The 23,096-nt window shown below is 52.7% G+C and overlaps 7 protein-coding genes across 7 annotated transcripts; 6 read left to right on the forward strand and 1 right to left on the reverse strand.

Annotated features, from left to right (window-relative positions):
- Positions 1–471: 471 nt before the first annotated feature.
- On the forward strand, positions 472–1,677 carry MAA_02397 (Aldo/keto reductase; the record flags this gene model as incomplete). Its single annotated transcript, XM_007820395.1, has 1 exon — positions 472–1,677. The coding sequence occupies one exon, from the start codon at positions 472–474 to the stop codon at positions 1,675–1,677; it is 1,206 nt and encodes a 401-aa protein (XP_007818586.1).
- A 765-nt stretch (positions 1,678–2,442) lies between these two features.
- On the forward strand, positions 2,443–4,373 carry MAA_02396 (Beta-lactamase/transpeptidase-like protein; the record flags this gene model as incomplete). Its single annotated transcript, XM_007820394.2, has 4 exons — positions 2,443–2,953; positions 3,021–3,143; positions 3,195–3,450; positions 3,518–4,373. The coding sequence occupies 4 exons, from the start codon at positions 2,443–2,445 to the stop codon at positions 4,371–4,373; spliced, it is 1,746 nt and encodes a 581-aa protein (XP_007818585.2).
- Positions 4,374–4,759: 386 nt separating this feature from the next.
- Positions 4,760–6,167, forward strand: MAA_10684 (uncharacterized protein; the record flags this gene model as incomplete). Its single annotated transcript, XM_011412402.1, has 2 exons — positions 4,760–5,192; positions 5,260–6,167. 2 exons carry the CDS (start codon positions 4,760–4,762, stop codon positions 6,165–6,167), a joined length of 1,341 nt encoding a protein of 446 aa, XP_011410704.1.
- Positions 6,168–6,694: 527 nt separating this feature from the next.
- Positions 6,695–8,747, reverse strand: MAA_02395 (uncharacterized protein; the record flags this gene model as incomplete). Its single annotated transcript, XM_007820393.2, has 6 exons — positions 6,695–6,797; positions 6,868–6,908; positions 6,960–7,052; positions 7,113–7,151; positions 7,411–8,347; positions 8,443–8,747. 6 exons carry the CDS (start codon positions 8,745–8,747, stop codon positions 6,695–6,697), a joined length of 1,518 nt encoding a protein of 505 aa, XP_007818584.2.
- A 3,389-nt stretch (positions 8,748–12,136) lies between these two features.
- Positions 12,137–14,410, forward strand: MAA_02394 (ubiquitin fusion degradation protein; the record flags this gene model as incomplete). The annotated part of the gene is made up of 1 exon (XM_007820392.1): positions 12,137–14,410. The coding sequence occupies one exon, from the start codon at positions 12,137–12,139 to the stop codon at positions 14,408–14,410; it is 2,274 nt and encodes a 757-aa protein (XP_007818583.1).
- A 1,565-nt stretch (positions 14,411–15,975) lies between these two features.
- Positions 15,976–17,457, forward strand: MAA_02393 (uncharacterized protein; the record flags this gene model as incomplete). The annotated part of the gene is made up of 4 exons (XM_007820391.2): positions 15,976–16,236; positions 16,356–16,565; positions 16,621–17,221; positions 17,291–17,457. The coding sequence occupies 4 exons, from the start codon at positions 15,976–15,978 to the stop codon at positions 17,455–17,457; spliced, it is 1,239 nt and encodes a 412-aa protein (XP_007818582.2).
- A 2,952-nt stretch (positions 17,458–20,409) lies between these two features.
- MAA_02392 (C2H2 zinc finger protein) lies at positions 20,410–22,968 on the forward strand (the record flags this gene model as incomplete). The annotated part of the gene is made up of 2 exons (XM_007820390.1): positions 20,410–20,757; positions 20,836–22,968. The coding sequence occupies 2 exons, from the start codon at positions 20,410–20,412 to the stop codon at positions 22,966–22,968; spliced, it is 2,481 nt and encodes an 826-aa protein (XP_007818581.1).
- Between the last annotated feature and the right edge of the window lie 128 nt (positions 22,969–23,096).

A 23,096-nucleotide genomic window follows, 5' to 3' on the forward strand; every position in this document is an offset into this window, starting at 1 on the left:
AAAGGAGTTGAGCGCGGGCACTTCCCCCAGATTCTTGGATTCCGACCGACACGGATGAATCAATGACGCCAGGTGCTGGCAGCACGGGCGATGACAAGCCGACTGGTCCGCCATTTAAAAATTTCACCTGCCGCCACCCGCTTGCGACATTGACCTAGGGAGGGACCCAGGCCCCGCCGGCCGCCCAAGGTTCCGCGATGCTCCTACCAGTTGACACTTATGTGCAGGTACCACAGTACTTAACAGCATCAGTTTCTTCATCTCCAGTCCGAATCTGCGGGCTTTTCTCTTATGTGGTACAAAAACGACTCCACTGCCTTGACCTCTTCCTCTGGTCAGCGTGCACCACCGGTGCCTTGGTCGTTTGCCTGTTTTTTCTTCGAACTTTGCACGGGCTCTCTCCTTGAAACATGACATAGCTGGGCGTATTCATATTCGGCATCATCACCAGCATCAAACTCGGCCACCAAGATGGCGCAGCATCCAAGGCCGCTCTCGCAGGTTCTGCCTCCCCTCATCTTGGGTACGGCTACTTTCAATTACCAGTACAACGACGACCCTTCGCAAATGCCCTACACCGACATCGTTCGAAGGGCACTTCAGCACAACATCACCGCCTTTGATACCTCGCCGTACTATGGCCCCTCGGAAGTTCTGCTCGGCGATGCGCTCCGAACATTAACACCGCCACCAGACCGGGGTGGATATTTTCTCATTACAAAGGCTGGCCGAATTGCGAACAACGAATTCGATTATTCGCCGCCATGGATTCGGTACAGTGTTTGTCGCAGCCTTGAGCGCCTGAATACACCCTACCTGGACCTTGTCTATACCCACGATGTGGAATTTGTATCTCCTACGGAGGTCTTGGAGGCTGTCAAGGAGCTGCGAAGATTGCGAGACCAAGGTTTGGTCCGTTACGTGGGAATTAGCGGATATCCTGTGGAAATTTTGGTGTCGCTAGCCGAGATGGTTTTGGAACAGACTGGGGAGCCCTTGGATGCTGTCATGTCTTACGCCAATTACTGCATTCAAAATACCCAGCTTGGACGGCCCGATATTCTTGACCGATTCAAGAAGGCCGGCGTTGACTGTATACCTAATGCCAGCATGCTAGGAATGGGTTTGATAACGACCAGAGGAGCTGACAGCAGCCCTATGGCCTCCTGGCACCCTGCGCCGCCCCGGCTACGAGATGCTTGCCACAGCTTGGCTACGGTTGCAGCCAGGTCAGGAGAGCATCTCGAAGAGATTGCCATTCGTTGGGCTCTGGAAAATTGGGCTCACGTTGGCAGCCAATTCGGCTCGGTTGCCTACCCGCCAGAGCTCTTATCAGAGGCAAGGGTGGACGAAAGTGGCTCGCCTGCTCGAATCGGTGTCAGTGTAATGGGCGTTTCCAACGTGGAAGAACTGGAGGAGACGTGGGCCCTGTGGAAGAGTGTTGTTGGCCTTGCGAGCCGAGCGGATGAAGACTCGGCGGAGAGGAGGGACAGGATCAACCGTATTGTCACGCAACAGATGTGGCCAAGGTTGGGGCCGTGGAAGGACTACTCGTGGCAGAGTGGCGGAGAGGCCTTTACCAACATGAGACAGGCAAAAGGTGTTGTTCCCATCGACGCAGTCGCGCAGCGGTGGGGTTTGATACCCAAGAAGTTTTTAGACAACGCCAAGATTTAGCAGCATGCAATACGCATTTCTGGCTCATGGAAGATGGATAGTCTTTTGTGCTTTAACAAAGACCAGCCAACTTTTTGCAACTACAAACTTTCCAGCCAGCACATGCGGGCGACTCTGCAAGAGCAATGACAACTTGTGGCGAGACCATGTGATCTTTGGGCCACATCTCCCGGAAAAGACTTGGCTGCTTCTTTTGGCCATGCATGTTCTGATGACACTGTGTTCCAGGATTATGGTCTGTTGATGACCCTGGTACATGCTCCTAGGGTATAAGCACCAGTTGAGGCAATCAGATTTCTTGATAATTCCATCGCAGCACGTTAGCGCAGCACGTTAGCGCAACACCTCGGCCCTGAGCCGCATCGTATCTCGCGTTTCATTTTCCCTGCAAGCCCCACATGCCTAATTCAAGATTTCCGGTGTACATACATCAAGTACAGAGTATGCGGAGTACGTAGTACAGATTGATCATCATGGCGGCGGCGATCCGGCCCGGAAGAAAACGTGAGTGGCAACTTCACCATTCTAGGCAGGAGGTTGGCACGCGCCGTTTAGCGTTTTGGGTGTCTGGTCCATTCGTATTTCGGCTTCAAGAGTTGGACGCTTCGAGGCACAATTACATCAACGCTTGTCGTAGACGCTACGTAACCCAAGGCTGGGAAGCTCTGAAATCATGTATAAATAGGCCTCGGAATGCTGCAATAGCGCAAATTGAATAAACAAGTATGAATCCTCAAGAGCCATCTAGGGATAAAAATATATACAATGCATATCTGCGCTCGATTGTGCGTTTTGCTTCTATCCCTAGCTGGACCGACTTCAGCAGCCCTCAACTGCCGGCCAGAAGGACCAGTTCTTCCCAAACCGAAGCTCAGCGGCTCGCCGATCTTCAAGTCAGCAACGGAGAATCTCACAAAGACTCTGGATGATGCCGTAAGGGGTGTCATCAAAGCAGGATGGCCCGTGGAAAACGTGTCGTTTTCCCTGGCTGTTGTGTCCACGGACCAGGAGAGTCCAGGCGTCCCTATCTGGGAGTATCACCATCGGGCTGAGAGGAACGACCGAGGTGTCAAAAATATCACTCGTGATTCGCAGTACCTGATTGGCTCTGTGAGCAAGGTCATCTCGGACTATATCCTTCTCAAGTCTGGGGTCGACATTGATCGTCCGGTTACCGACTTTCTTCCAAAGCTGAATAGCTCCAGGTCCAAGGTTCGTTGGAAAGACATCACGCTGCGCATGCTTGGATCCCAGTTAAGCGGGGCGCCTACAAATAGTCAGTATTCTCTCGGTGAAGTGATATTGTAGGAACTAATTACCGTGGCTATGCTGACAAGTCTCAGACGGATTCTCCGAGTACTACTATTTGAAAGAACTCTTCGTCCAGTCTGGATTTCCGCCAATTAAGGACTCAGATTACCCACCATGCGGCGTCATAGGCCTCAACAAAGGCTGTTCTGCAAATGGTGTGCTCCTTCAAAGGCGCGGCATATTCCCAGGCTAACTTGTGATTGCAGAGATTCTCGAGGGCATGATAAGCCAATACCCGGTCACGGCGCCCATGGAGCGCCCAGCTTACTCAAATATTGCATTTGTAGTGTTTGCCATGGCACTTCAAGAAGCTACTGGGAAGAACTACACCGAGTTGGTGGCGGATATTGTATCCAAGCCGCTTGACTTGCGGAGCACTCTTCCATCCCCCGGAGATGATGACAAGGCTGTGATCCCCCCCGGAGAAAGCTCTTGGGGTGCAGATTACGGATACAATGCCCCGTGAGTGACAATTCGAGAAGTCAACCGTGGTTCCGAGATCTCGACACTAATCATGTGCCAAATACAGTGGTGGCGGCTTGGTATCAAGCGTATCCGATCTCTGCAAGTTCACTCACGCCCTTCTTACACGGTCGCTCGATCTAACACCAACACAAATAAGGAAATGGCTGAAGCCGGAGGATTGGACTGGCGCCTACAGTGCAGTCGGGATGCCCTGGGAATTCTTCCGACCTCTCACCCTTACGCCTTCGCACCCGCACCCGGTCACCGTGGCTGGCAAGGGCGGCGGCGCGCAGCTTTACAGCAGCCAGCTGAACGTGGTAGATGAATACGGAATGGGTCTCGTCATGCTCTCTGCGGGAAACCCAGGGGCTTCTATCGCCCTCTCCGACGCTCTTCTTGCGACCTTTGTCCCGGCGGCAGACGAGGCCTCCAGGGACCAGGCTGAGAAGCAGTACGCCCGCACTTTCAAGTCTGAGCGTACAAACACGCAAAGCAAGTTGATCGAAGCGACCTTCAAGTTGGACAATGATTCCCTCGTCATCTCTGAAATTCGGGATGGTGGCAACGACGTCTTTGGTGGCATCAAGAAGATTTGGGGCCTGACCATGGGCCAGTATACGGCGACTTTTGGTTCTACAATGAGGCTTTTCCCCACGGACCTGTATCAAACGACCCAGATGGAAGGAAGGAATGTCACTGCAGAGGTTTGGCGTCTGTGGCCGGAGTTTGGCGAGCCCCTCGAGTCTGACATGCCTGGTTCGAATTTGGGCTTCGAAAACTGTTTGCAGTGGGCTCTTGGGGATTGGATCCATTATGGAAAAGAGCCTCTTGATAGAGTCTTCTTCTACAAGGACGCTAGTCAGAATGTTGTTGGCTTTGAGATGCCTTTCCTTCGATCTGGAATCTTGAAACCCATGTAAGTCGACGTGGTGAGCAAGAGGCCTGAGGCGCCTGAGAGGGTGTGGGCCAGAGAATGCTGGGATCGAATGGTATTGCAAGATATTCTTTTGTAATGTAATATCGAAGATATATTTTGCAGCGCTTTTGTTTGTTTGCTCGCATGATTTTGTGGAATGTGTCGTAATTGATTGATTGTGTCTGGCAAGTTCAATTTGATGTTACTGTCCTTGTCGGTGCCTGGCCCCACTAGCGGTTTGACAGGTACCTACCTGGTACGTACCTAAGCACCGGCCACGGAATATTGAAATTAGAACCAACTACACTCCAGCGCCTCAAGCTCCAACCTCAGAGTTCGCAACCATCACCAGACACAACGGCTAGAGCTACGGATTGGCATGAGGGCTCCATGGCAGGAGGACGAAAAGCCAAGCCTGCACCGCCTGCGCGGCCTACGAACACGCTCATCGTAGACAACGGCGCATACACATTAAAGGCTGGCATTGTGGCCAACGGGCACGTCGGCGAGCCTCGAATCATCCCCAACTGCGTCGTACGCGATCGATCGAGAAAAGTCTTTCTCGGGTCTGACATTGCTAAATGTCGCGACTTTGGCGAACTGCAATTCCGACGGCCGGTTGAGAAGGGGTTCATTGTTAATTGGGAAGCCCAAAAGGAAATATGGGATCAAGAGCTATTCGATAATGCTGCAACCAAGTGCGATCCCACCGAGGCGCGTCTGATTCTTTCAGAACCCCCAAACGGGCTGCCGGCCCTGCAGACGAATTGCGATCAAGTCGTCTTTGAGGAGTACGGGTTTGCCAGCTACTACCGAGGTATTGGTAAGTGGCGTGGCGCTCAAAAAAAGCTGGTACATACATTGCTCAGTTTCTAATGATGGGGCCATAGGCTCGACTTTCAATGCCTACCACGATATTCAAAGCCTTTTTCGGACGCCAAAAGATGCCCCCACGGCGGCAAACGTCCCCGCAGAAGTCATGTTGGTGGTCGATTCCGGCTACTCCCACACGACCATCACGCCCTTGCTCCGTGGGCAGCCACTGCACTCGGCGGTCCGACGACTCGACGTCGGCGGCAATCTCCTCACGAATTATCTGGCCCGTCTTCTGTCCCTTCGACACTTCGACATGCGCAACGAAACATACATTGTCAACGAAATGAAGGAGTCGGCGTGCTACGTGACACTGGACTTCAAGTCGGACCTCGAGAAGACGTGGAAGGGCACGAAGGGCGAGAAACGACCGTCTTATACATCCGGAGACGGCATCGTCAAAGACTACGTCTTGCCGGATTTTCACTCAAACACAAAGGGGTCTCTGCGCGAGTACGACCCCACGAGGCACACCAAGGCGCGAAAACTAGCTGCGGCCGGTCAGACGGACGAAGATGTTTTGACGTTGCGAAACGAGCGGTTCGCCGTCCCAGAGCTCATATTCAACCCGTTGGATATGGGCATGCGGCAACCAGGGCTACCCGACTTGATTCAACAATCTCTGCAACAGCTTCCAATGGGGTTGTGGCCTGGCCTGCTGGCCAATATTGTGGCTGTGGGAGGCAACACTTTGTTTGATGGCTTCATCCAGCGTCTCCAGAAGGAGGTTGTGCAGCGAGTACCGGATGACTGTGTCGTGCGCGTCGCCAGACCTGTCGATCCCGTTACTAGCACGTGGTTTGGGGCCGCCAATCTGGCTAGTCACCCGAACATCGAGAAGCTTGTAGTCACGAAGAAGGAATATGAGGAGTTGGGCTCGGCTTTGGTCGCGCGTAAATTTGCCGCTGGCCTCAACTTGACCTGAGAACCGACCAAGATGGCGCCGAATCTTTTTGCTAGTGTTGATATAAGGCGGCATGCGTTTCCATCAACCGGCAAAGGACATGACATATTCTGGATCCGGTATCATGCTGGCGGGCAAACCGGACCGGCATACGTTGAGGGTAGCCCGGAGTCGAGATTCGGCTACGTGATCTTGGCGTGCCGCGTCCAGCTGGTTCCAACCTCATGATGCTACGTCACGAAGAACAGGAGTACTATCCTATTAGCAGAGCAATGACTCTCACAATGATACGAGCTTGTTAATATGAAAAAGTAGCTTGGCTCAAAACAAGGTTTATTTTGCAAATTTTCTGCACTAGAGTCGAGTATGCGAGTCGCTATCTGATGGGGGAGCTTTTTGCCTCAAAATAATACTGATCATGTCGGTCATAACATTCACACATTACGTGTGTTGGTGGCTTCTCCACGTCTAGAATTCTCCAGACGAAGCCGGCGCGGAATTGTTTATTCCGTGTATTTTTGCTGCCAGCGGCCCTGTCCCTCGTTTACTCAGAGGAGCGGCCGGGTCAGCGCGTCTCGAATCCTACGTCGCGCAAGACTGAGTGGGATGCCATTCGAGGCAAGCTGCATGCGGGCGCCTGACTTTGAGTCCCTGAAGAGACGTATCAGCGGCGAAATTATACTACTGGTTGTGGAAGGCCAAGAGCATGCCAAAGACTTACTGTCGTCCCAGACCACGGCCACGCGAGATGCACCAATCGCACTAATGGCAGGAGTTAGTAGATGGCTAGTATATGATGATGAGAACACGTACATATTCGGAAGACGAGCCTTCATTGTGAACAATGCAATAGCCCGCGGAGCACTTTTTGCAACTCCTTTGCGTCTGGCTGATGCATTCCTCGCACTATCAGGAGTTGGAGTTAGTGATGTCGGCTGAATAGAAATGTGCATTGTTACGGCTTACATTATTGCCGCATTCCCAGCAACTCTTGGAGACGAGATTCTATAGACTCCGTTAGCAGAACGTCCCAAGACAAACAGAACTCTTCAAAACATGACAAGATGAAAAAAAAAAAAAACATGGTCGCCAGGTGTACATGAAGATGACATGGGTGCTGCGTACAAATCTGCAAAACACCACCAGGCAGGCCTCAAGTCACCAGACCAAAAATGACACCGTCTTCTCATGGCGGGGACAAGAGCGTCTCATCCTGGGCAGCCAGTCTCGCTGCCGAACATTGGAAACATGTACCGTGTCGTACCTTGATCTTGGGTGTGCTGTCCTGCAAATCCAGGATCTGAGCAAAGCTCGCCACACTATCGTCCTCATCTACCACGATGAAGCTGTTCACGCCCGCGTCCTGCCCCTGGCCGGGAAGCGGGAAGCACGATTCGCACCACCACTTGTCGCAGCACGTGCAGTACCGCTCGCGGAGGCAGTCGAGGCACCGCGGCACGAAGCTCTGGCCGGGCTGCGAGGGACAGGTTGCGGCCCGGACCGAGGACGTCATGATGGGAACGGGGGCGAGAAGTGGCAGGCACTGCGGCGGGCAGCGCTCCTCCGATACCAAGCCCTCTGGCGCTTTGCCGCAGCCGTCGCAGCCGCCGACGGCGTGCGTGGCCACGGCCGGCGCGTTGTCTGCCATCATCAGGGGGCGCCCGAAGGCGGGTGAGTTTCGGTGCCGGGGCCCCTTGCAGAGGACGGCGTCAAAGGCAATGATGCCTTCGCATGCGGCCATGCAGTTGACCCATTCCTGCGAGATGGGCCGCGTGATTACTCGGCCGCGCTTGCACCACCAGCTGTCGCCTTGTCGCTCGAGAGAGGATGTGAGGGCCTGGTGACTCTTGTGGTTCCACCCGGAGCTGACGGAGGCTCGAGATTCCTGATCCTGCGGAGCCGGTTCCGTCTCTGGATGCGCCTCCTTGGAGCCGAATACGTACAGTGCCTTGAGCCGTGGAGAGTTCTCGGGTCGCGTCGGCCGACAGGCATACTGCAGGGCACCTCGGAGCTTGGCCTGGTTCAAGTTTTTGACATCTCGAATGCTCAGGATGCGCACACTATAGGAAGTGTCGTTGATGAGCTCGTGGCATAGGTCGGACGTGACTGATAGGCCATCCAGCATCAAGGTCTGGACATGCTTCCAGATGTCTTGCCGTTGGATGGCGTTGAACACGCCTCTCAACGGACCAGAATAGAAACTTGATACCGTCAGCGACTCATTCTACACGGTGTATAGACCAAGTCAAGAGAACAAAGGACTGAACTGCTGTGAGAAAAAGAAAAAAAAACTCACTCATCTTCACTCAGATTTTCATCCAGTTGGACATTGCGCCACACTTCACCACCGTTGTCGATGGGGTTGATGTCGAACTGGGCCTTTTTGACCTGTGTGAGGTCGAGGTGCCGAAATACGCCGGGGGTGTTGCGGATAAGAGACCGGAATTCTTTATTGGCAGCGGAAAGTTGGAGGAGGCTGTATACGGGCAGGTAGGGCGCAATATTACGGAGGATTAGAGAGTTATGGAGGACATCGAACAGAGATAGTGTATTTATCCCGAGCTCTTCACGCGTTTGACCGTTGACGGTAGCTTGGCTCATGTCAGGCTGCCAGAACAAGGGGAATCAAGAGCCAAGGGTATTTTGAATATGAAGGGGGTGGACAAGAGAATTGAGGTTATGGGTGAAGCAAGGTGAGATGGCCCAACAGGCGTGTAACCGATAGACAGGAACAAATAGGCTACTCTGGTGTTACCGACTCCTATCAGAACAGAGTAACCAGACTCTCACTCGATGATACGTATTGGGGGTTTTTTTTCGATATGCTCGGGATATGCCAACAAGGCGAGTACGTTCAAGTCGAAGTAAAAGGGGGCCGAGAGTAGTAGTAGTAGAAGTACGCCGTACAATATAAATAGGAAGAAACGGCGTGCGTATCCAAACCCAGCCGGGGTGGAGCAGAAGTGATGAGTGTTTCGGTCCGTGTGGAACAGAAATAGAGATGCCGCCTAAGGTTATCTATAGGGTGTCATGCCACGAGCGGTCATGTAACCCTGGGACTGCCCTTTGGACTACGGAGGAGGTGGGTGAAAGACAGGGTGAGTGAGACGGGTTCCAAAATTTAGCATTCCCGCCGCTCAAACGCGGCCAGGTGAGGAAGATATCTCATTCACCAGTGAAACAGAGGCCGGGGTGTGGATTGGCGGCGACCAGCGACCACCGAGCGAGCTTTTCTTGTCGAAGGCGTCTGTGTGTCGTGGGACAACAAGGATAGTACGGAGTAGAGAGACTCTGGTGTGTCGGGATTTGCGGACTGGGAAGGTATCAAATTGCGAGCCGTCGGCGGGTGGCACGGGCTTTAAATAGTAGATGGCGAGTTGACCAGGGACAACCCGGTCGGTCGGTCGGCCGGGAATACAAATGGAGAAGAGATGCAGATTCGACAGAGTTGAGAAGTTCAAAGCGACATCAACCATGGACCGTGGCCGTGTGTGGTTGTGGTGAGGAGGCAGAAGACGCATGGGCACGGCACGGAGAAGAAGGGATGGGATGACTGGAGCTGCTTTTCCATGCCCATACCCATACCCATACCCATACAGGCCTGTTACCTGGGCTCTATCTTGGGAATCTCGGTGAGGGTACATGGACGGAGCAGCGTGGTGGGCATGAAACAAGAGCGAGCGGCTCTTTGGTGCATCTGCCGAGTACAAAATACAAAATACGCAGCACTTTACGGAGTGGGAGTGGCGACGTGGGCGCCTCAGGAAGCAACATTGAAACACCATTTGCAGTTAGCTTCTCGGCAGGTGAGCGACCAGACCGCGATGGTGCCATTTCAGATCAGGCCAAACGGACAAGTACCCGGGCAACGTGCCATGGTGGGCTTATCAGACCATGGGACCATGCGAGCACTGATTCTTTCATCGGCATTGGTTGCCTGCTCTCTGGGGAGACTAAAACACAAGTGCGTTGAGGCAAAGCGTCTGTCTGTCTTGTCTGTATGTCTGGGTGAGGTGAGTTGAGGTGAGCCAGGCGAGGCGAGGGTGAGGACAGGACATGGCATATCTATTACTCGGTGCTGTCACGGCGAATAAGAGCCAAAGACGTAATGCCTTCACGTACTCGGTACTCGGTACACCTTGGGCCATGCCAGCCAAAGATTTGATGATTTGATCGTCTTGATGCGAGTCGGCCAATTGCACCGGATGGCCCTGGCACCGAGCAAATGACATTTCGGCGCCTCAGGCTTCAATGTTCCAGGTCCATGGATGTTATCAATTAACCCTTGCGCCTGCATCTATGCCAAAAGCCACACGCGCTGCCTCGCGTTTTCGCCTTTATTACAAAGAGAAACGACAAAGAGCAACAGACACCGTCTGGAGCCTCAAAGCTGCCGTTGCTTTGTGCACTGGTTGCCACAAGACGCCATCTCCCAACACTTTCTTTCCTTCTCCACCGGATGCCCAATCTCATCAGAAAGCTGCCATGGAGTCATCAGAGTTGCCTTGGACCGCAGCAATGTGCAATGTCTCTACGGATCAAAAGCATCTCCCCCGGATTCCCCTTTTCGCCTTCTACTAGCTGGCAAGCGCCCTCGGATGAGATCGACCATCCAGCTGGCCCTCCTAGGCATGCAATCTAGCAAATCCCAGTCGCTCAGGTCGCACTGCGCCCTCCCTCATCACCCGCCAAGTCGAGATGGGCAAGGATGAGGTGCTCATCAATGCCCGTAATCTCGCAGCCAGCAGAAGCCGCATCTCACTCTACATTGTACATACAATATCCATACGGACATGGACTCCTGCTGGGCTTAGGCCCAAAAAGGGTCTCTGACAGACCCGCTTGGCGACGTCACCCCTAGTGTCTGTGGATCCCTGTCGAGTGACACTCTGGATTGCTTGAAGCTTTTCAACTCGTCGATACAAGAGGGTTTGGAGGTTTGGAGGGCTGAGGCAAGCTGTGGCCAGTACAGAGTACTCCAAGGAGTACTGTGGCCAAATGCTACTGCTACGTGGCCGCGCCTGATGACCCTTGTCATCAACATGCTCGTGTCTCTCTCTTGATTCATTTGCAAGCAGGTGGGGGGACAAATCGAGTCCGTCTTGTAGTCCGTTCGCGACAGTATGCCATGCGTTTACTGGTTTCCTCCGTCCTCCAGTGGTCGTCATCCCGGAGAAGACTGGACGTACACGAACTAGTTAATTGTACCTAGACAAATGAAATCGCTGCTCAACGACTCAGTCATGCACATCCGCGTCTGCAGCTATCAATTGACGGCCGCGCTAGACCACTCACAAGCTTAGCCGGCGCATGGATGCTCCTAGAGCCTGCCACAGCTTGATGCTCTACCAGCCATTGATGATTGACGAAAGGACTTCGGGCGTAAACAAAGTTCTAGAAGAAATGGCCTGCGGTGGAGTTCCGCTGATAAAGCTCGAGTCTGCGAGGACTACCACCACCGTCTTGGGCATGATGCCAACTTCGCCCTTTCAACAGCCCAAAGAAGACCAGGTACAAATGGAACAAACAAGCTACATTGAAATCTTTCCGCTGTATTCATTGCTTTCTCGCATGCCATTTCCAACAGTCCCAATATTATTTATTCCGGCACCAAGTATTCTGTACTTGAAAGTAGAATGCCAGAAGCTACTAGACAATCCACGTGACCGTGACGCTTCTGTTGGAGATGGAACATGACGGAATCTCGCTGACTGAGCATGGAGTCTCGCCTCATATGTATCTCTGGGCTAGGCAGCGCCTTCATTCATCCAAGCTTTCATTACCATGCTCCCGTAAACCTTTATCTTCTCCTTCACCGTTTCTGGTTGAGACCCAAAATGTTTTGAGATGGATCTGCTGCAGTCCAACCCGATCCTTCAGCTCATAGTGGATTGGACCGTGTCGCAACTCAAACCCGCGGCCCCCACGTCATAGCCCACGATACTGAAAAGTATTTAGCAACTGACATTCTTGATACACCCAGGGCTACCATGAACGAGCAACCGGCCTTGCGCTGGTCAGGCTCCTTTGGAGTTCTGCCCACTACAGCTACATCAGTCAAGAATTTGTCCGGAGACAAGATTATTCTCCCGCAGTCTGCGTTGGAACAGCTCTTAAACGCCGCGCCATCGCAGCCGACAACGGCGTCGAGCTTCACAGCATGGGATCCCCACAACCCTTACCGGTCGAACGGCTTCGGTTTTGAACAGCGCCAGCAACTACCACAACCACTCACATTTCGGCTCGTGAATAGCCAGAATGGCAACGTTGTATTTGCTGGTATCCGAGAGTTTTCGGCCGAGGAGGGAACCGTGGGGCTGAGTTCGTTTCTGATTGAGGCTCTGGGGATTGAGCCACAGCAGCTGAATGCAACGAATGGAAATGGAACTTCCGATGCCGATGCTATCGACCTTACCGGAGACCACGTCCCTTCGACAACTGCCTCGATCAAACTTACGGTTGATGCGACAAATATACCAAAGGGAACATACGTCAGATTGAGACCGCTGGAGGCAGGGTATAATCCAGATGATTGGAAGTCACTGCTGGAACGACATCTCCGAGAACATTATACGTGTCTGACCAAGAATTCGATTCTCTCCGTCAATGGCGTTAAAGGGGAAACCTTTAAGTTTCTGGTAGACAGGCTTTCGCCGGAAGGAGACGGAATTTGCGTCGTTGACACTGATTTGGAAGTGGATATTGAGGCGCTCAACGAAGAGCAGGCTCGAGAAACGATGCGACAGATCATGACCAAGGCTCAAACTGAGGTAGTCGGTGGTGTGTCAAAAGGCGGGGATCTCGACATATGGAAAGACGTCTCGGGAAACGTGTCGCCAGGTGGATACATAGACTACATATTGCCATCTTGGGATCGATCACAGCCTCTGACCATTACTCTCAGTGGTATAGAACAAGAAGATGGTGTGGATCTCTTTGTCACGCCAAAGTCGTCTCGGCAGCGAGTACTACCCAGAGATTCAGCCCATGTTTTTGGCGACTTTTCTCCCGCCGAGAATGGAGTCAAATCCATCACCATATCACCTACGAATGTGGAAATGGAAGGGGCAGAAGCAATACTAGTCTCTGTCCACGGGTTTTCCTCTGAAAACCAGCGAACGAGCCAGCCAATCCCATTCACTGTCCGAGCCAAGGTCGGATCGCCAACAAGCAAGGCTGGACAGGATCGTATGGAAGTCGACGGGGAGGAGCACTCGTCTGATGAGGAGCAGTGTTCTAATTGCAAGCAGTGGGTTCCCAAGCGTACAATGGTTCTACACGAGAACTTTTGCCGGAGGAACAACATCCCGTGCCCTTACTGCTCTGCCGTCTTCAAAAAGGACTCGAACGAGTGGCATTCGCACTGGCATTGCGAACACGACTCGGCCAAGGGCAACTCGGCTGCCAGCAAATCAAAACACGACATGATATTCCACCAACATCACCCCTGTCAGGATTGTGAGTTTACAACAAACTCACTAGCGGATCTAGCCAGGCATCGAACTTCGGTATGCCCCGGGAAGCTCATCCTATGTCGGTTCTGCCACCTCGAAGTTCCGCAAGAGGGCGACCCCTTCAACCCTTCACCAGAAGTTGTCTTATCCGGTCTCACGGCCCACGAACTCGCTGATGGTGCCCGTACCACTGAGTGCCATTTGTGCGACAAGATTGTGCGACTTCGCGACATGGAAACGCACATGAAGCATCACGAGCTCGACAAGGTGAGCCGAGCAAAGCCAGAGATATGCCGCAACGTAAACTGCGGCCGAACACTGCACGGGGTAGGACCAAGAGGACAAATCGGTGCCGGGACGTCACAAGGTCAAGGTCCCGGGAACGACATTGGGCTCTGTTCCCTCTGTTTTGGTCCCTTGTACGTGAGCATGCACGACCCAGAGGGCAAGGCTCTGAGACGGAGAATAGAGAGGAAGTACCTGGGACAGATGATGACTGGCTGTGGCAAGTCGCACTGCGCAAACGAGTGGTGCAGGACTGGCCGAAAGAATACCAGCGCAGAAGCAAAGGGTTCTTCGGCGTCAGCTGTGTTGCCCTTGGTGAAGCCCCTGTTGGCAATGGTTGGAACCCCAGATGGGCACATGTACTTTTGTGTGGATGAGACGAACCAGAAGAGACGCAAGATTGCGGAAATGTTGGCTGCGGAGAAGCTTTGGGATCTGGAGTGGTGCGTGGCTGCGGCGGAGGCAGAGAAGGGGAATATCGATCGGATGAGGGACTGGTTGCAGGCTTGGGCGCCGAGGAGCTGATGTGGTTCGTGGTGACGACGCATGAGATGGAGTTTTTTATAGACGGGTGCATTATTTAATGAGTGCGCGTGGAGGTATTTAGCGATCTTTTGGTGGCTGCACATGATTTTGGTTTTGGATGAATACGGATGTATTTTGACCCCTCGAGGATAGGCTATGGATAGGAGAATTGGGTCAAATGTACGGAGTATGAGTGGAAAACATTGGAGGGAGTGGGCAGTTTAGGAATAGTATATTCCAACAATGACACGGACTATAGCTTGCTGCTGTCTACATATTGGCGGCAATAAAATGAAATAAAGGGGAAATAAAGGTTTCCGTTGCATTTGTATTATTTTGCTGTAGGCGGAGCTATTCACGGGGTTTGACACGGATTGCCTCAGTCTGGTCAGTGAACGATGGTCAAGTCCAAAACGCAGTACTATAGTATCTACCTACAACGGCACTGTACCTACCAGGCCCTATCTGTAAGTGTGCAGGACAACCCACTAGCCACGCGGCAGTTTACACATAAGCTTCACCAAGATGACGGATAATGGCTTGGCAAATGGCTTGGCAACCGTCCGTGGATCTGTTATGGACCTTGTCGCAGATCAGGCTAGGCACATCAACGCTTGCAGTACCAGAGTAGTACCTGTCAACAAGCCTTGCGCATACTGGTTCGTCTTGAATTACATTCTAAAGTTGACAGAAGTCGTTGATCACTCCTCAAGTACCACCTGTCAAGTACTAGGTACCCAAGTACTAAAGTACCTAAAGTACCAGACACTACTTACTTAAGTACAGATAGCTGTGAGGAGCACGGCCGCTCTACAGAGTACGGAGTACTACGCCTCGCTATTCAAGGATGTGTGTGACCTTGTATAAGATTGTACGACGTGTGAGGATATGGTCATCGTGTTACTTTTTTCTGCCTTTTTTTTAACCAAGAAACAGCCTTGTATAGCATCTTTTTCTAATACGGCGTACGGAGTACTGTAAGAAAGTTTTGCAATCTCCCCGGTCCCAGCCATTGACACCGAAGATGAGATGGGCAAGGCCGCCGATCGCTACTTCCCCCTGTCCCTCGTCGCCAATGATGCGATCCAGGATACCCGGCGTGGGAGACATATGACTAGTAGTCCGTGCTCGGTTCTTTCCTCGATACACTGTTTTTTCCTCTTCGAATTAATTTCGCAATACTAGTACCGCCGTGTCAAGCACCTGCAGAATGTTTGACAACACATGAGCAGGTGGAGAGTCGTATAGCTTTTCTCCGTGGCAACTCGACTCTTACGGCGAAAAGGTCTCAGGTGAGCTGCCGTCGATGTCAGCCTGCATTGCAGCCTCTTCTGATGCTATTGGTATTCATTCTGCGAAGGAGTGCCACATGAGACAGCATAACTGGCCTTTGCAACATGTTACACAACACCGCCCCTATATGCCTTTAATAAAGACTCTCAGTCGAGCCTCCTGTCAGACTTGTGCACAAATGCTGCGCATCTCCTGCCAAGGACCACGCATTCATTTTGCACGAGAACAAGCGCGAGCCTCTTCTTTTCGTGGAAATGGGGACTCGGGGCGCCATGTTGAATCCCGTTATGAGGCGATTGCTGCTAGGCATTGCGTTGGCGCTTGTATTGCTTTCCTACTTCTTTTTCAAGGAGAGACTAGGAGAGTTTGGCATCACCGCAGCTGATCGAGTGGTTCAAGATGCCGTCAAGCCTGACCGTGGTATGCTATCGGATATAAAAAAGTGGCAAAGGGAGTCGCAGATACGACGAATCGTAGGACTGGTATTCTATGGTAGGCGCAGTCAGGCCTCGATTTTGGACTGTTACCTCAAGGTGAGCCGATACGCGACCTCCTTTTCTTTTCCCCTGGTATCGATCAAATCAACATCAGTGAAAAGCAGAATTCGGGCAGTCATTGGAATCCGGCGCTAATCATGTGCACAAATAAACAGCGCAACCTTGTTAAGAATGGCGGGATCCTCGACGAGGTTATCTGGCTTCAACGCACCCAGAACCAAGCTGACTTGGCCTTCCTCGACAAGCTTATTCACTCTGAAGCGGGCTACTCACGAGTCGACGTCCAGCATAGTGACGGGAATTATGCAAGCGCATACGATGGAATCGAGGATGACGTTCTATACGTCAAGGTAGACACCGACATTGTACGTGGCTTTTATGAGGCACCACTCAGCGTTCATTATACTCATCAACGTCAAGGTATATATCGAAGACAGCACAATCTTGTCCATGGTGCACCTGCGAGCTACTCGGCCAGACTATTTTGCTGTTGGGGCCAATATTATTAACCAGCCCCTGAGCAGTTGGCTGCATTGGGGCCTAGGCGTTGTACGGCCATACTTGCCAGAAACCGAGGTGTTTTACCCCAAAGATGACGAAAAACAGGGTCAACAGTCCATTAGTTGGCGCGCGTCGCTTCTTCCCAAGTGGAACGCCCCCAACGCTTTCAACATGTCTGAATGGTCTCCGCCTGAGGGCCGGAAGCACCGATGGCTGCCAGTTCCTCACGGGGTCGACCACATTCTCGACGGGACGCCTATTACGACAACGACCTATGATGCCTACACGAGCCCTGGCTGGTGGAATTGGATAGTTGGCGCGCAGCAGCACTACAGTTTTTTGGAGCATCTAGAGACAGACCAGCTGTGGCGTTATCGGTTTCACGCCTGGGACTATCGAGACCTTCGAATGGGCATCCAACTCATCGCGATGACCGGCAAGGATATTAATAATGTTAAGCCCATTGCTGCAGATGACGAGGATTTCTTTAGCGTCAAGATGCCCCGGAAACTGGGACGTTGTAAGTAGCCTCGCATGCCTTTCTTTTGGTTCAAGTCGACGGTTGACTGATTGTGTTCTGGTTGAATAGCTGTGGTGGCAGCCGGCGGAGGTGTCGCGGCTCACTATAGCTTCGGCGCCCAAAAAGACGGCATGGCCAAGACGGATATTTTGGACAGGTATCGCTCGTACGCTCAGGAAAAGATATGTAAAGGACCGATATTGTGGTCGTCAGAGGCGGACGATCCAGCTAAATAGCCATGCTCGCTGTCATGGCTACTAATTGTGATATTGAACGAATGCCTACGCGGTTGTATTGTATCTAGAGACTTTAGATTTGGGATAATTGGGTCGCGATTCAAAGACGAAACCTGAGTCTTGTGCGTAACAGAGCTGTGACGTTGACCAGCCCAATCTGTTGCCGCGAGACTTGTCTCGCCAGATGGTTGAGAGCCACTTGAAGCTTTCATACAACTTGTCTCAATCTGAGATGTGTTGTCCTGGCCACCTGAGAGCATCTGCCAAAAAAAAAAAAAGCAAAAAGCAAAGCCCGTACTGATTGGTCCCAGCATCTCTATACTGTACAATATTGGAATTATTAGCCATCACACTTTGAACAACACACCGATTTGTCCCTGTAGCGGCACTTGGTAGGACACTGAAGCGTGCTGTCGTAAGAATCGCTCTGGCGCGCTAAAGGCGTATGCAACAAGGTAAAAGTAAGGTAAAAGCCACGCTAAAAGTCTCGAATACTCCGTAGTGCTTGAGTATGCGCCCTGGCCCATATGCAGGTTGTCCCTGGCCGTATGCGGGCGGATTTTGAACAGAGTTCGGATGGACCGGATGGCTCATTTAGGCGTGGCCCCCTTCATTTGGATGCCAGACGCGCGGATTTGAGGAAGTCGTAACATGCGAGATGAACGGCCAGGTACTTGAGTAGGGAGGACATGGATAATGGCATATGTATGCATGAAATCGTGGGCGTCATATCGCCAACTGCTATATTTGTCGACGGGACCCAATTCTGGCATGGACTGCTGGTGGACCAAGCTTCCGGTATGCTGTGATTCGTGACTCGTCGACTGGGCGCAGGCGGGTCGTATGGAATTGTTCTTGATTCGGATAGATGATGGCGTTGAGCTGACGAAGCCATCGATTGATGACCTCGGTGGAGCCGCAGCAGCTTCCTTGCCGCTGACTTGGAGACTTGGAGACTTGGAGACTTGGGGACTTGGCTCTATCTTGGCTCCCTCGGCCGGCGCCGGGCTCAAGATGAGATTCTGCGGTACGGAGTACTACTAGTATTGTTATTGGACTGGACTCTTGCGTTACGAGGTTCGCTGTACATAAGTATATGCCGACTAGTATTGACGGTATGAGGAGGGGGGCAGGTACTAGGCTTCCTGTGGCACAGACGTTTTCCGTTTCCATCCTTGAGCAAGTCAACGTCCGGTCTGGTGGCTGATGGTCTAGCAGGGCTTCAGGATGCACATGTCCATGGGGTACATGACCTGGCAAATCGGAACAAAGTCTACTAGACCAGACCAGACTTTTGCTGCACCAGCCAAGTTGACACTTGCACACCGTGTGCAGTGTGGATTGAACAAGCTGATAACGTCTGCAGCTATTCCGTCGCCATTCACCAACCAAGTCTGTCAAATACGCCTTTGACGAGGGTCATCTCGTGCTACCCAGCGCCCAGGTGCGCATGCAAGCATGGAGTGCCAGGTCGTATATTGTTGACGCATGTGCTCCCGCCAGTTGGCCTCCACTGCGGGCACCTCGCCCCGACATTTGGACTCTATGTACTAGTAGGTTTAAGTACCTACCTACTAGCTTACCAGCTTGAGACTTTATAGAGTCCTGTACTCCGTACTTAAGTACTTAAGTATGATTCCGGGGGCACAAAGAACATTAAAGGCGGTCGGACCACACATAGTCAAAGAGAGTGCCCTCCAATTGATGGATGCATCTGAAATACGAAACGGCTTCGGCGTTGCCCATTGTCTGCAAAACTTAGAATCAAGACCGACCGGAGGAACTAACCTCATCGTCCAAGTCCGTGCCAACATCGGGAGCACTTGAGCGCTGGATAACATTACATTGGAGTACCAATTGGAGTGGAGCCGGTCCAACGCCGCGGGCTGCTATCAGGCAAGTTTAGAGAGTGCATGTGAGTTCAAAGGTTTACATCAGGCAAGTAGCACGGCACTGGGAGTACATATGTACTTGAGCCCACCAGCGCAACCCACCACGAGGCCCAGCACCAACCCCCAGCGAGCGGCTAGTTACTACACCAGTGCCCATGTGCCAGCTGCTCAAGTCCAACAGCAGGTACAGAGTAGTCGACATCATCATCCCGCTTGTCATCGTCCTCCCGCTCACACCAGCGCAGCCGCTGCACTTCTAGTCTCTTTCGTGACGTCCCTTCTCCCTCTCGTCGCCATCGCCATTCTCTTTATGCCTGTATTCTCTTATCCGTAGCAGTACCCGTCATCGTCGAGCATCATTTTTACAGTACCTCTGCACCACGCTGCCGTGTTTGCTACGGGGTTCACGCATTCCTCAACGTCCGAACCCTGTCCCTCGTTGACGTCGTCGGCCTCGTCGGCCTCTTCGGCTCACTTGCCGCCTCCAAAATCCCGCCTTGATAATTTTTTTGAACCTCATTCCGAAACAAAAACCTCAAAGTCTGTGGCCTCGCTCCCACTGCAGATTTTATTTCGCACGCTCGACTGTCCCGAAAACCCCCTACATTTCCTGACCACTTGGCTGTGGTGCTGGGCAAACCTCGGTCCTTCGCCAACTGCACTATCGACACCGACATGCATCCTGGTGCCGCATTGTCCACCTGACATACTCTACTGAGAGCTTAATGTTGCACTGTATCAGGTATGTATGCTTGCCGTAACGGGGCCCAAACTCTTCTAGCCGGTTGTCATACCGTGAACTCGACAGCATTTTCAATGGCGTCAGAGGCTCCGGTTTTTTGCAGGTGCCGCTTCTAACTTGGTCCATGGCAGATAGCTGGAATCGGAAATACTCTTGCGACAGGAATCTGTACGGCGACCGCCTGTTTGAGGCCTTCCTTTAAAGATCCAAACACGACATAAATCCCGTCGAGCGCACTTACAATACATCCAACACTCTCCCAACAGCGAAAGCGCAGATTCATATTTCAGCCTAGCCGCAAAGTGCGGTGCCTTCACCATGGGCAATTCCAACACAAAGGAGTCCCGTCCGGACCACCACGACGGCTCCTCTGACCCTCGCGAGTCTGGAAGGTCGCGCAATCGCATGAGCAGAGGGGACCTGGGTGGATTTCTCAGTTTACAGCCACCTCGGGACCGTGGTCGAGATCGTCAGGATGCTCCATTCGAGCATCGTGAAACGAGACAAGAGCGCGAGGCTCGCCGACTAGAGAAGGAGCGTCTGACCAGAGCCAAGGATCGAGAGCGAAGCACCCGGGAGGAACATGTAGATGGAGGATATCTCGTGACAATGGGAACGTATACCGGCACCGAGGACTTCAGCAAACCCGTGGTTCGACAGCTTCAGGTGTGTTTTCCTTTTTCCTTTCCCATTCTCTCTGCACAGCCTCAAGGAGCATCATCCCGGCTCTAACGTGTAATACAGATTGAAAGGAAATTGGCCCCTTTCTGGCGCGGTCTGAGTGACTGGTCCGATAATTGGGCAGAACATCAACTTGTAGCAGCTGCTCGGGGCCTGCCAGTCCCGGCCGCCGATGCGCCTCCCGACCCTGATCTCATTCCTCGCCCTTCACCACCTCAGCCTGAAGGGGCGAACACTCACAGCTTGCAGAATCTAACCGTTCCAATGGGTCCTAGAACTCTATCTGCCGCCTCAGATCGTAGTGGCTCTGGGGCCGGCTCTGCTATTCATTCTCCAACGACAGCAGCACCTCCCAAAACATCGTCAATCAAGCCAAGGGCTAAGGCACTCGCAGCAGCTCTCAGTGTGGGCTCCAGAAATGCTTCATCTACTGACTTGTCCCCAAAGGAGGTGCCTCTGCCCCATGACCCATTTGTTAATGGACAGCCAATCGAGGTGTACCTGTACAAGGACGCGTCAGAATGTCCCATATGCTTTCTGTCCTACCCCCCCTATTTGAATCGCACACGATGCTGTGATCAGCCTATCTGCAGCGAGTGCTTTGTGCAAATAAAGCGAGCTGATCCTCATCTGCCTGAGCATCATCCGAATGGCGAAACCAGGGATCCGAATGAGGAGCCCAATCCGGAAGACCCGCCCGAGATGCTGATATCTGAACCATCGGCATGTCCCTACTGCCAACAGCCTGAATTTGGCGTTACATACGAGCCCCCGTCTTTCCGAAGAGGTTTGGCTTATTCAACCTACGCATCTAATGTCGCTTCGTCAACCGCAATGTCATCGCAGAGCTCTCTCAACTCGACGCTTTCTCCATCAAGCCCGCTACATGTCTCGAGGCGGCGAACACATAGCTTGTCAGCAACCGCCCCTAATGTCATCACAACTGATCGAGTGCGTCCGGACTGGGCGACAAAGCTGGCCTCTGCTCGTGCTCATCAGGCACGCCGGGCCGCAGCAGCCACGGCCCTGCACACTGCCGCGTTCTTGGTCGGAGCCCAGGAAAGTAGATCCATTCTCCGTCCCGGCAGGTTTGGACGAAGGAGTACTGGGACAAATACTCCTGGAAACGAACAAACGCACAACAACCCCGGCGAAGCGGAGGCTGACCCCGACGAAAGGGCATCTAGTCGGAACGCCGACGGTAGCCGTCGGACTCGAATGGAGGAACTCGAAGATATGATGTTCATGGAGGCTGTTCGGCTGTCCCTTGCGTCAGAAGAGGAACGGAAACGAAAAGAAGAGAAGGCCCTACGTAAGGAAGCCAAGAAACGACAGCAAGCGGAGAAGAAGGCTCAGAAGAAGGCAAACAAAGACCCTTATGGAGGGAACATTAGCGGTGCCAGCGGAAGTAGTCTTTCCCTGGGCCTTGGCCGAAGGCGTGGCAATAGTGGAGCCAGTGCCTTGAGAGTTGAGGCTACCTCGCAGGGAGCTTCGCAGAACACAAAAGGGGAGGAGGAATCGTCAACTGCCGAACCCGAAACCACGGGCGAGCTTCCGGGGAAGGGCAAAGCCGTGGATCGTGGACCCGAGGATGCTACGGCACCGGGCAGTTTTGCTGCCGCCTCGCTTCCCATTCCCACTAGCCGTTCTCGTGGTGGCTCACATTTGCGACAGATGAGCAATGCCTCCTCACTTGGATCATCGCTCGTCGACACGCCCTCTGGAAGCTACACCGGACCAGGATTTACTGGAGCTGATGGTACGGGTTCGCGATCTGAAGGCGATCGAGACACCGGCAGCGAACCCATGTTCAACTTTCGCAGCCTGGCTGAACTGGTAGGAGTGAACATTGATGATGGATCTGCACACCGGGATGAAGGAGAGGCTTCATCAGGCCACCCCAAGGACGCAACAGGTCGTCCCTTGTCACACGTAAAAGAGGAAGAAAAGGAAGGGGCAGAAGCTGAGCACGTGGAGAAGATGTGCGCTGAGAAAGCTGGTCAAGAAGAAAAGAAATCACTACCCGCGTTGAGTAGTGAATCAACGGCTGTCGAAACTATTGGCGGCAGCGAGCTGTCCCCAAAGGTCACCATAACCCCCGGCACTCCTATGCCAGATGACAATGTCCACAGTTCAGAAGCTAAGCAGCTGCATCACCCAAGTGTGCGTGTGCAACCGTCCGAAGCCATGCATTGAAGTGGAAGTGGCTTAATGGGATGATGAATGGCTTAGATGACGGGAATGGGCGCCTGGATGCATTGCTGCTTATATACATATACATGTTTCTTATGATGGTGGGTGTGCCCAATTTACGAAAGCGAAGG

Source organism: Metarhizium robertsii (assembly GCF_000187425.2).
Source record: "Metarhizium robertsii ARSEF 23 chromosome Unknown MAA_Scf_1, whole genome shotgun sequence".
NCBI lineage: Eukaryota > Fungi > Ascomycota > Sordariomycetes > Hypocreales > Clavicipitaceae > Metarhizium > Metarhizium robertsii.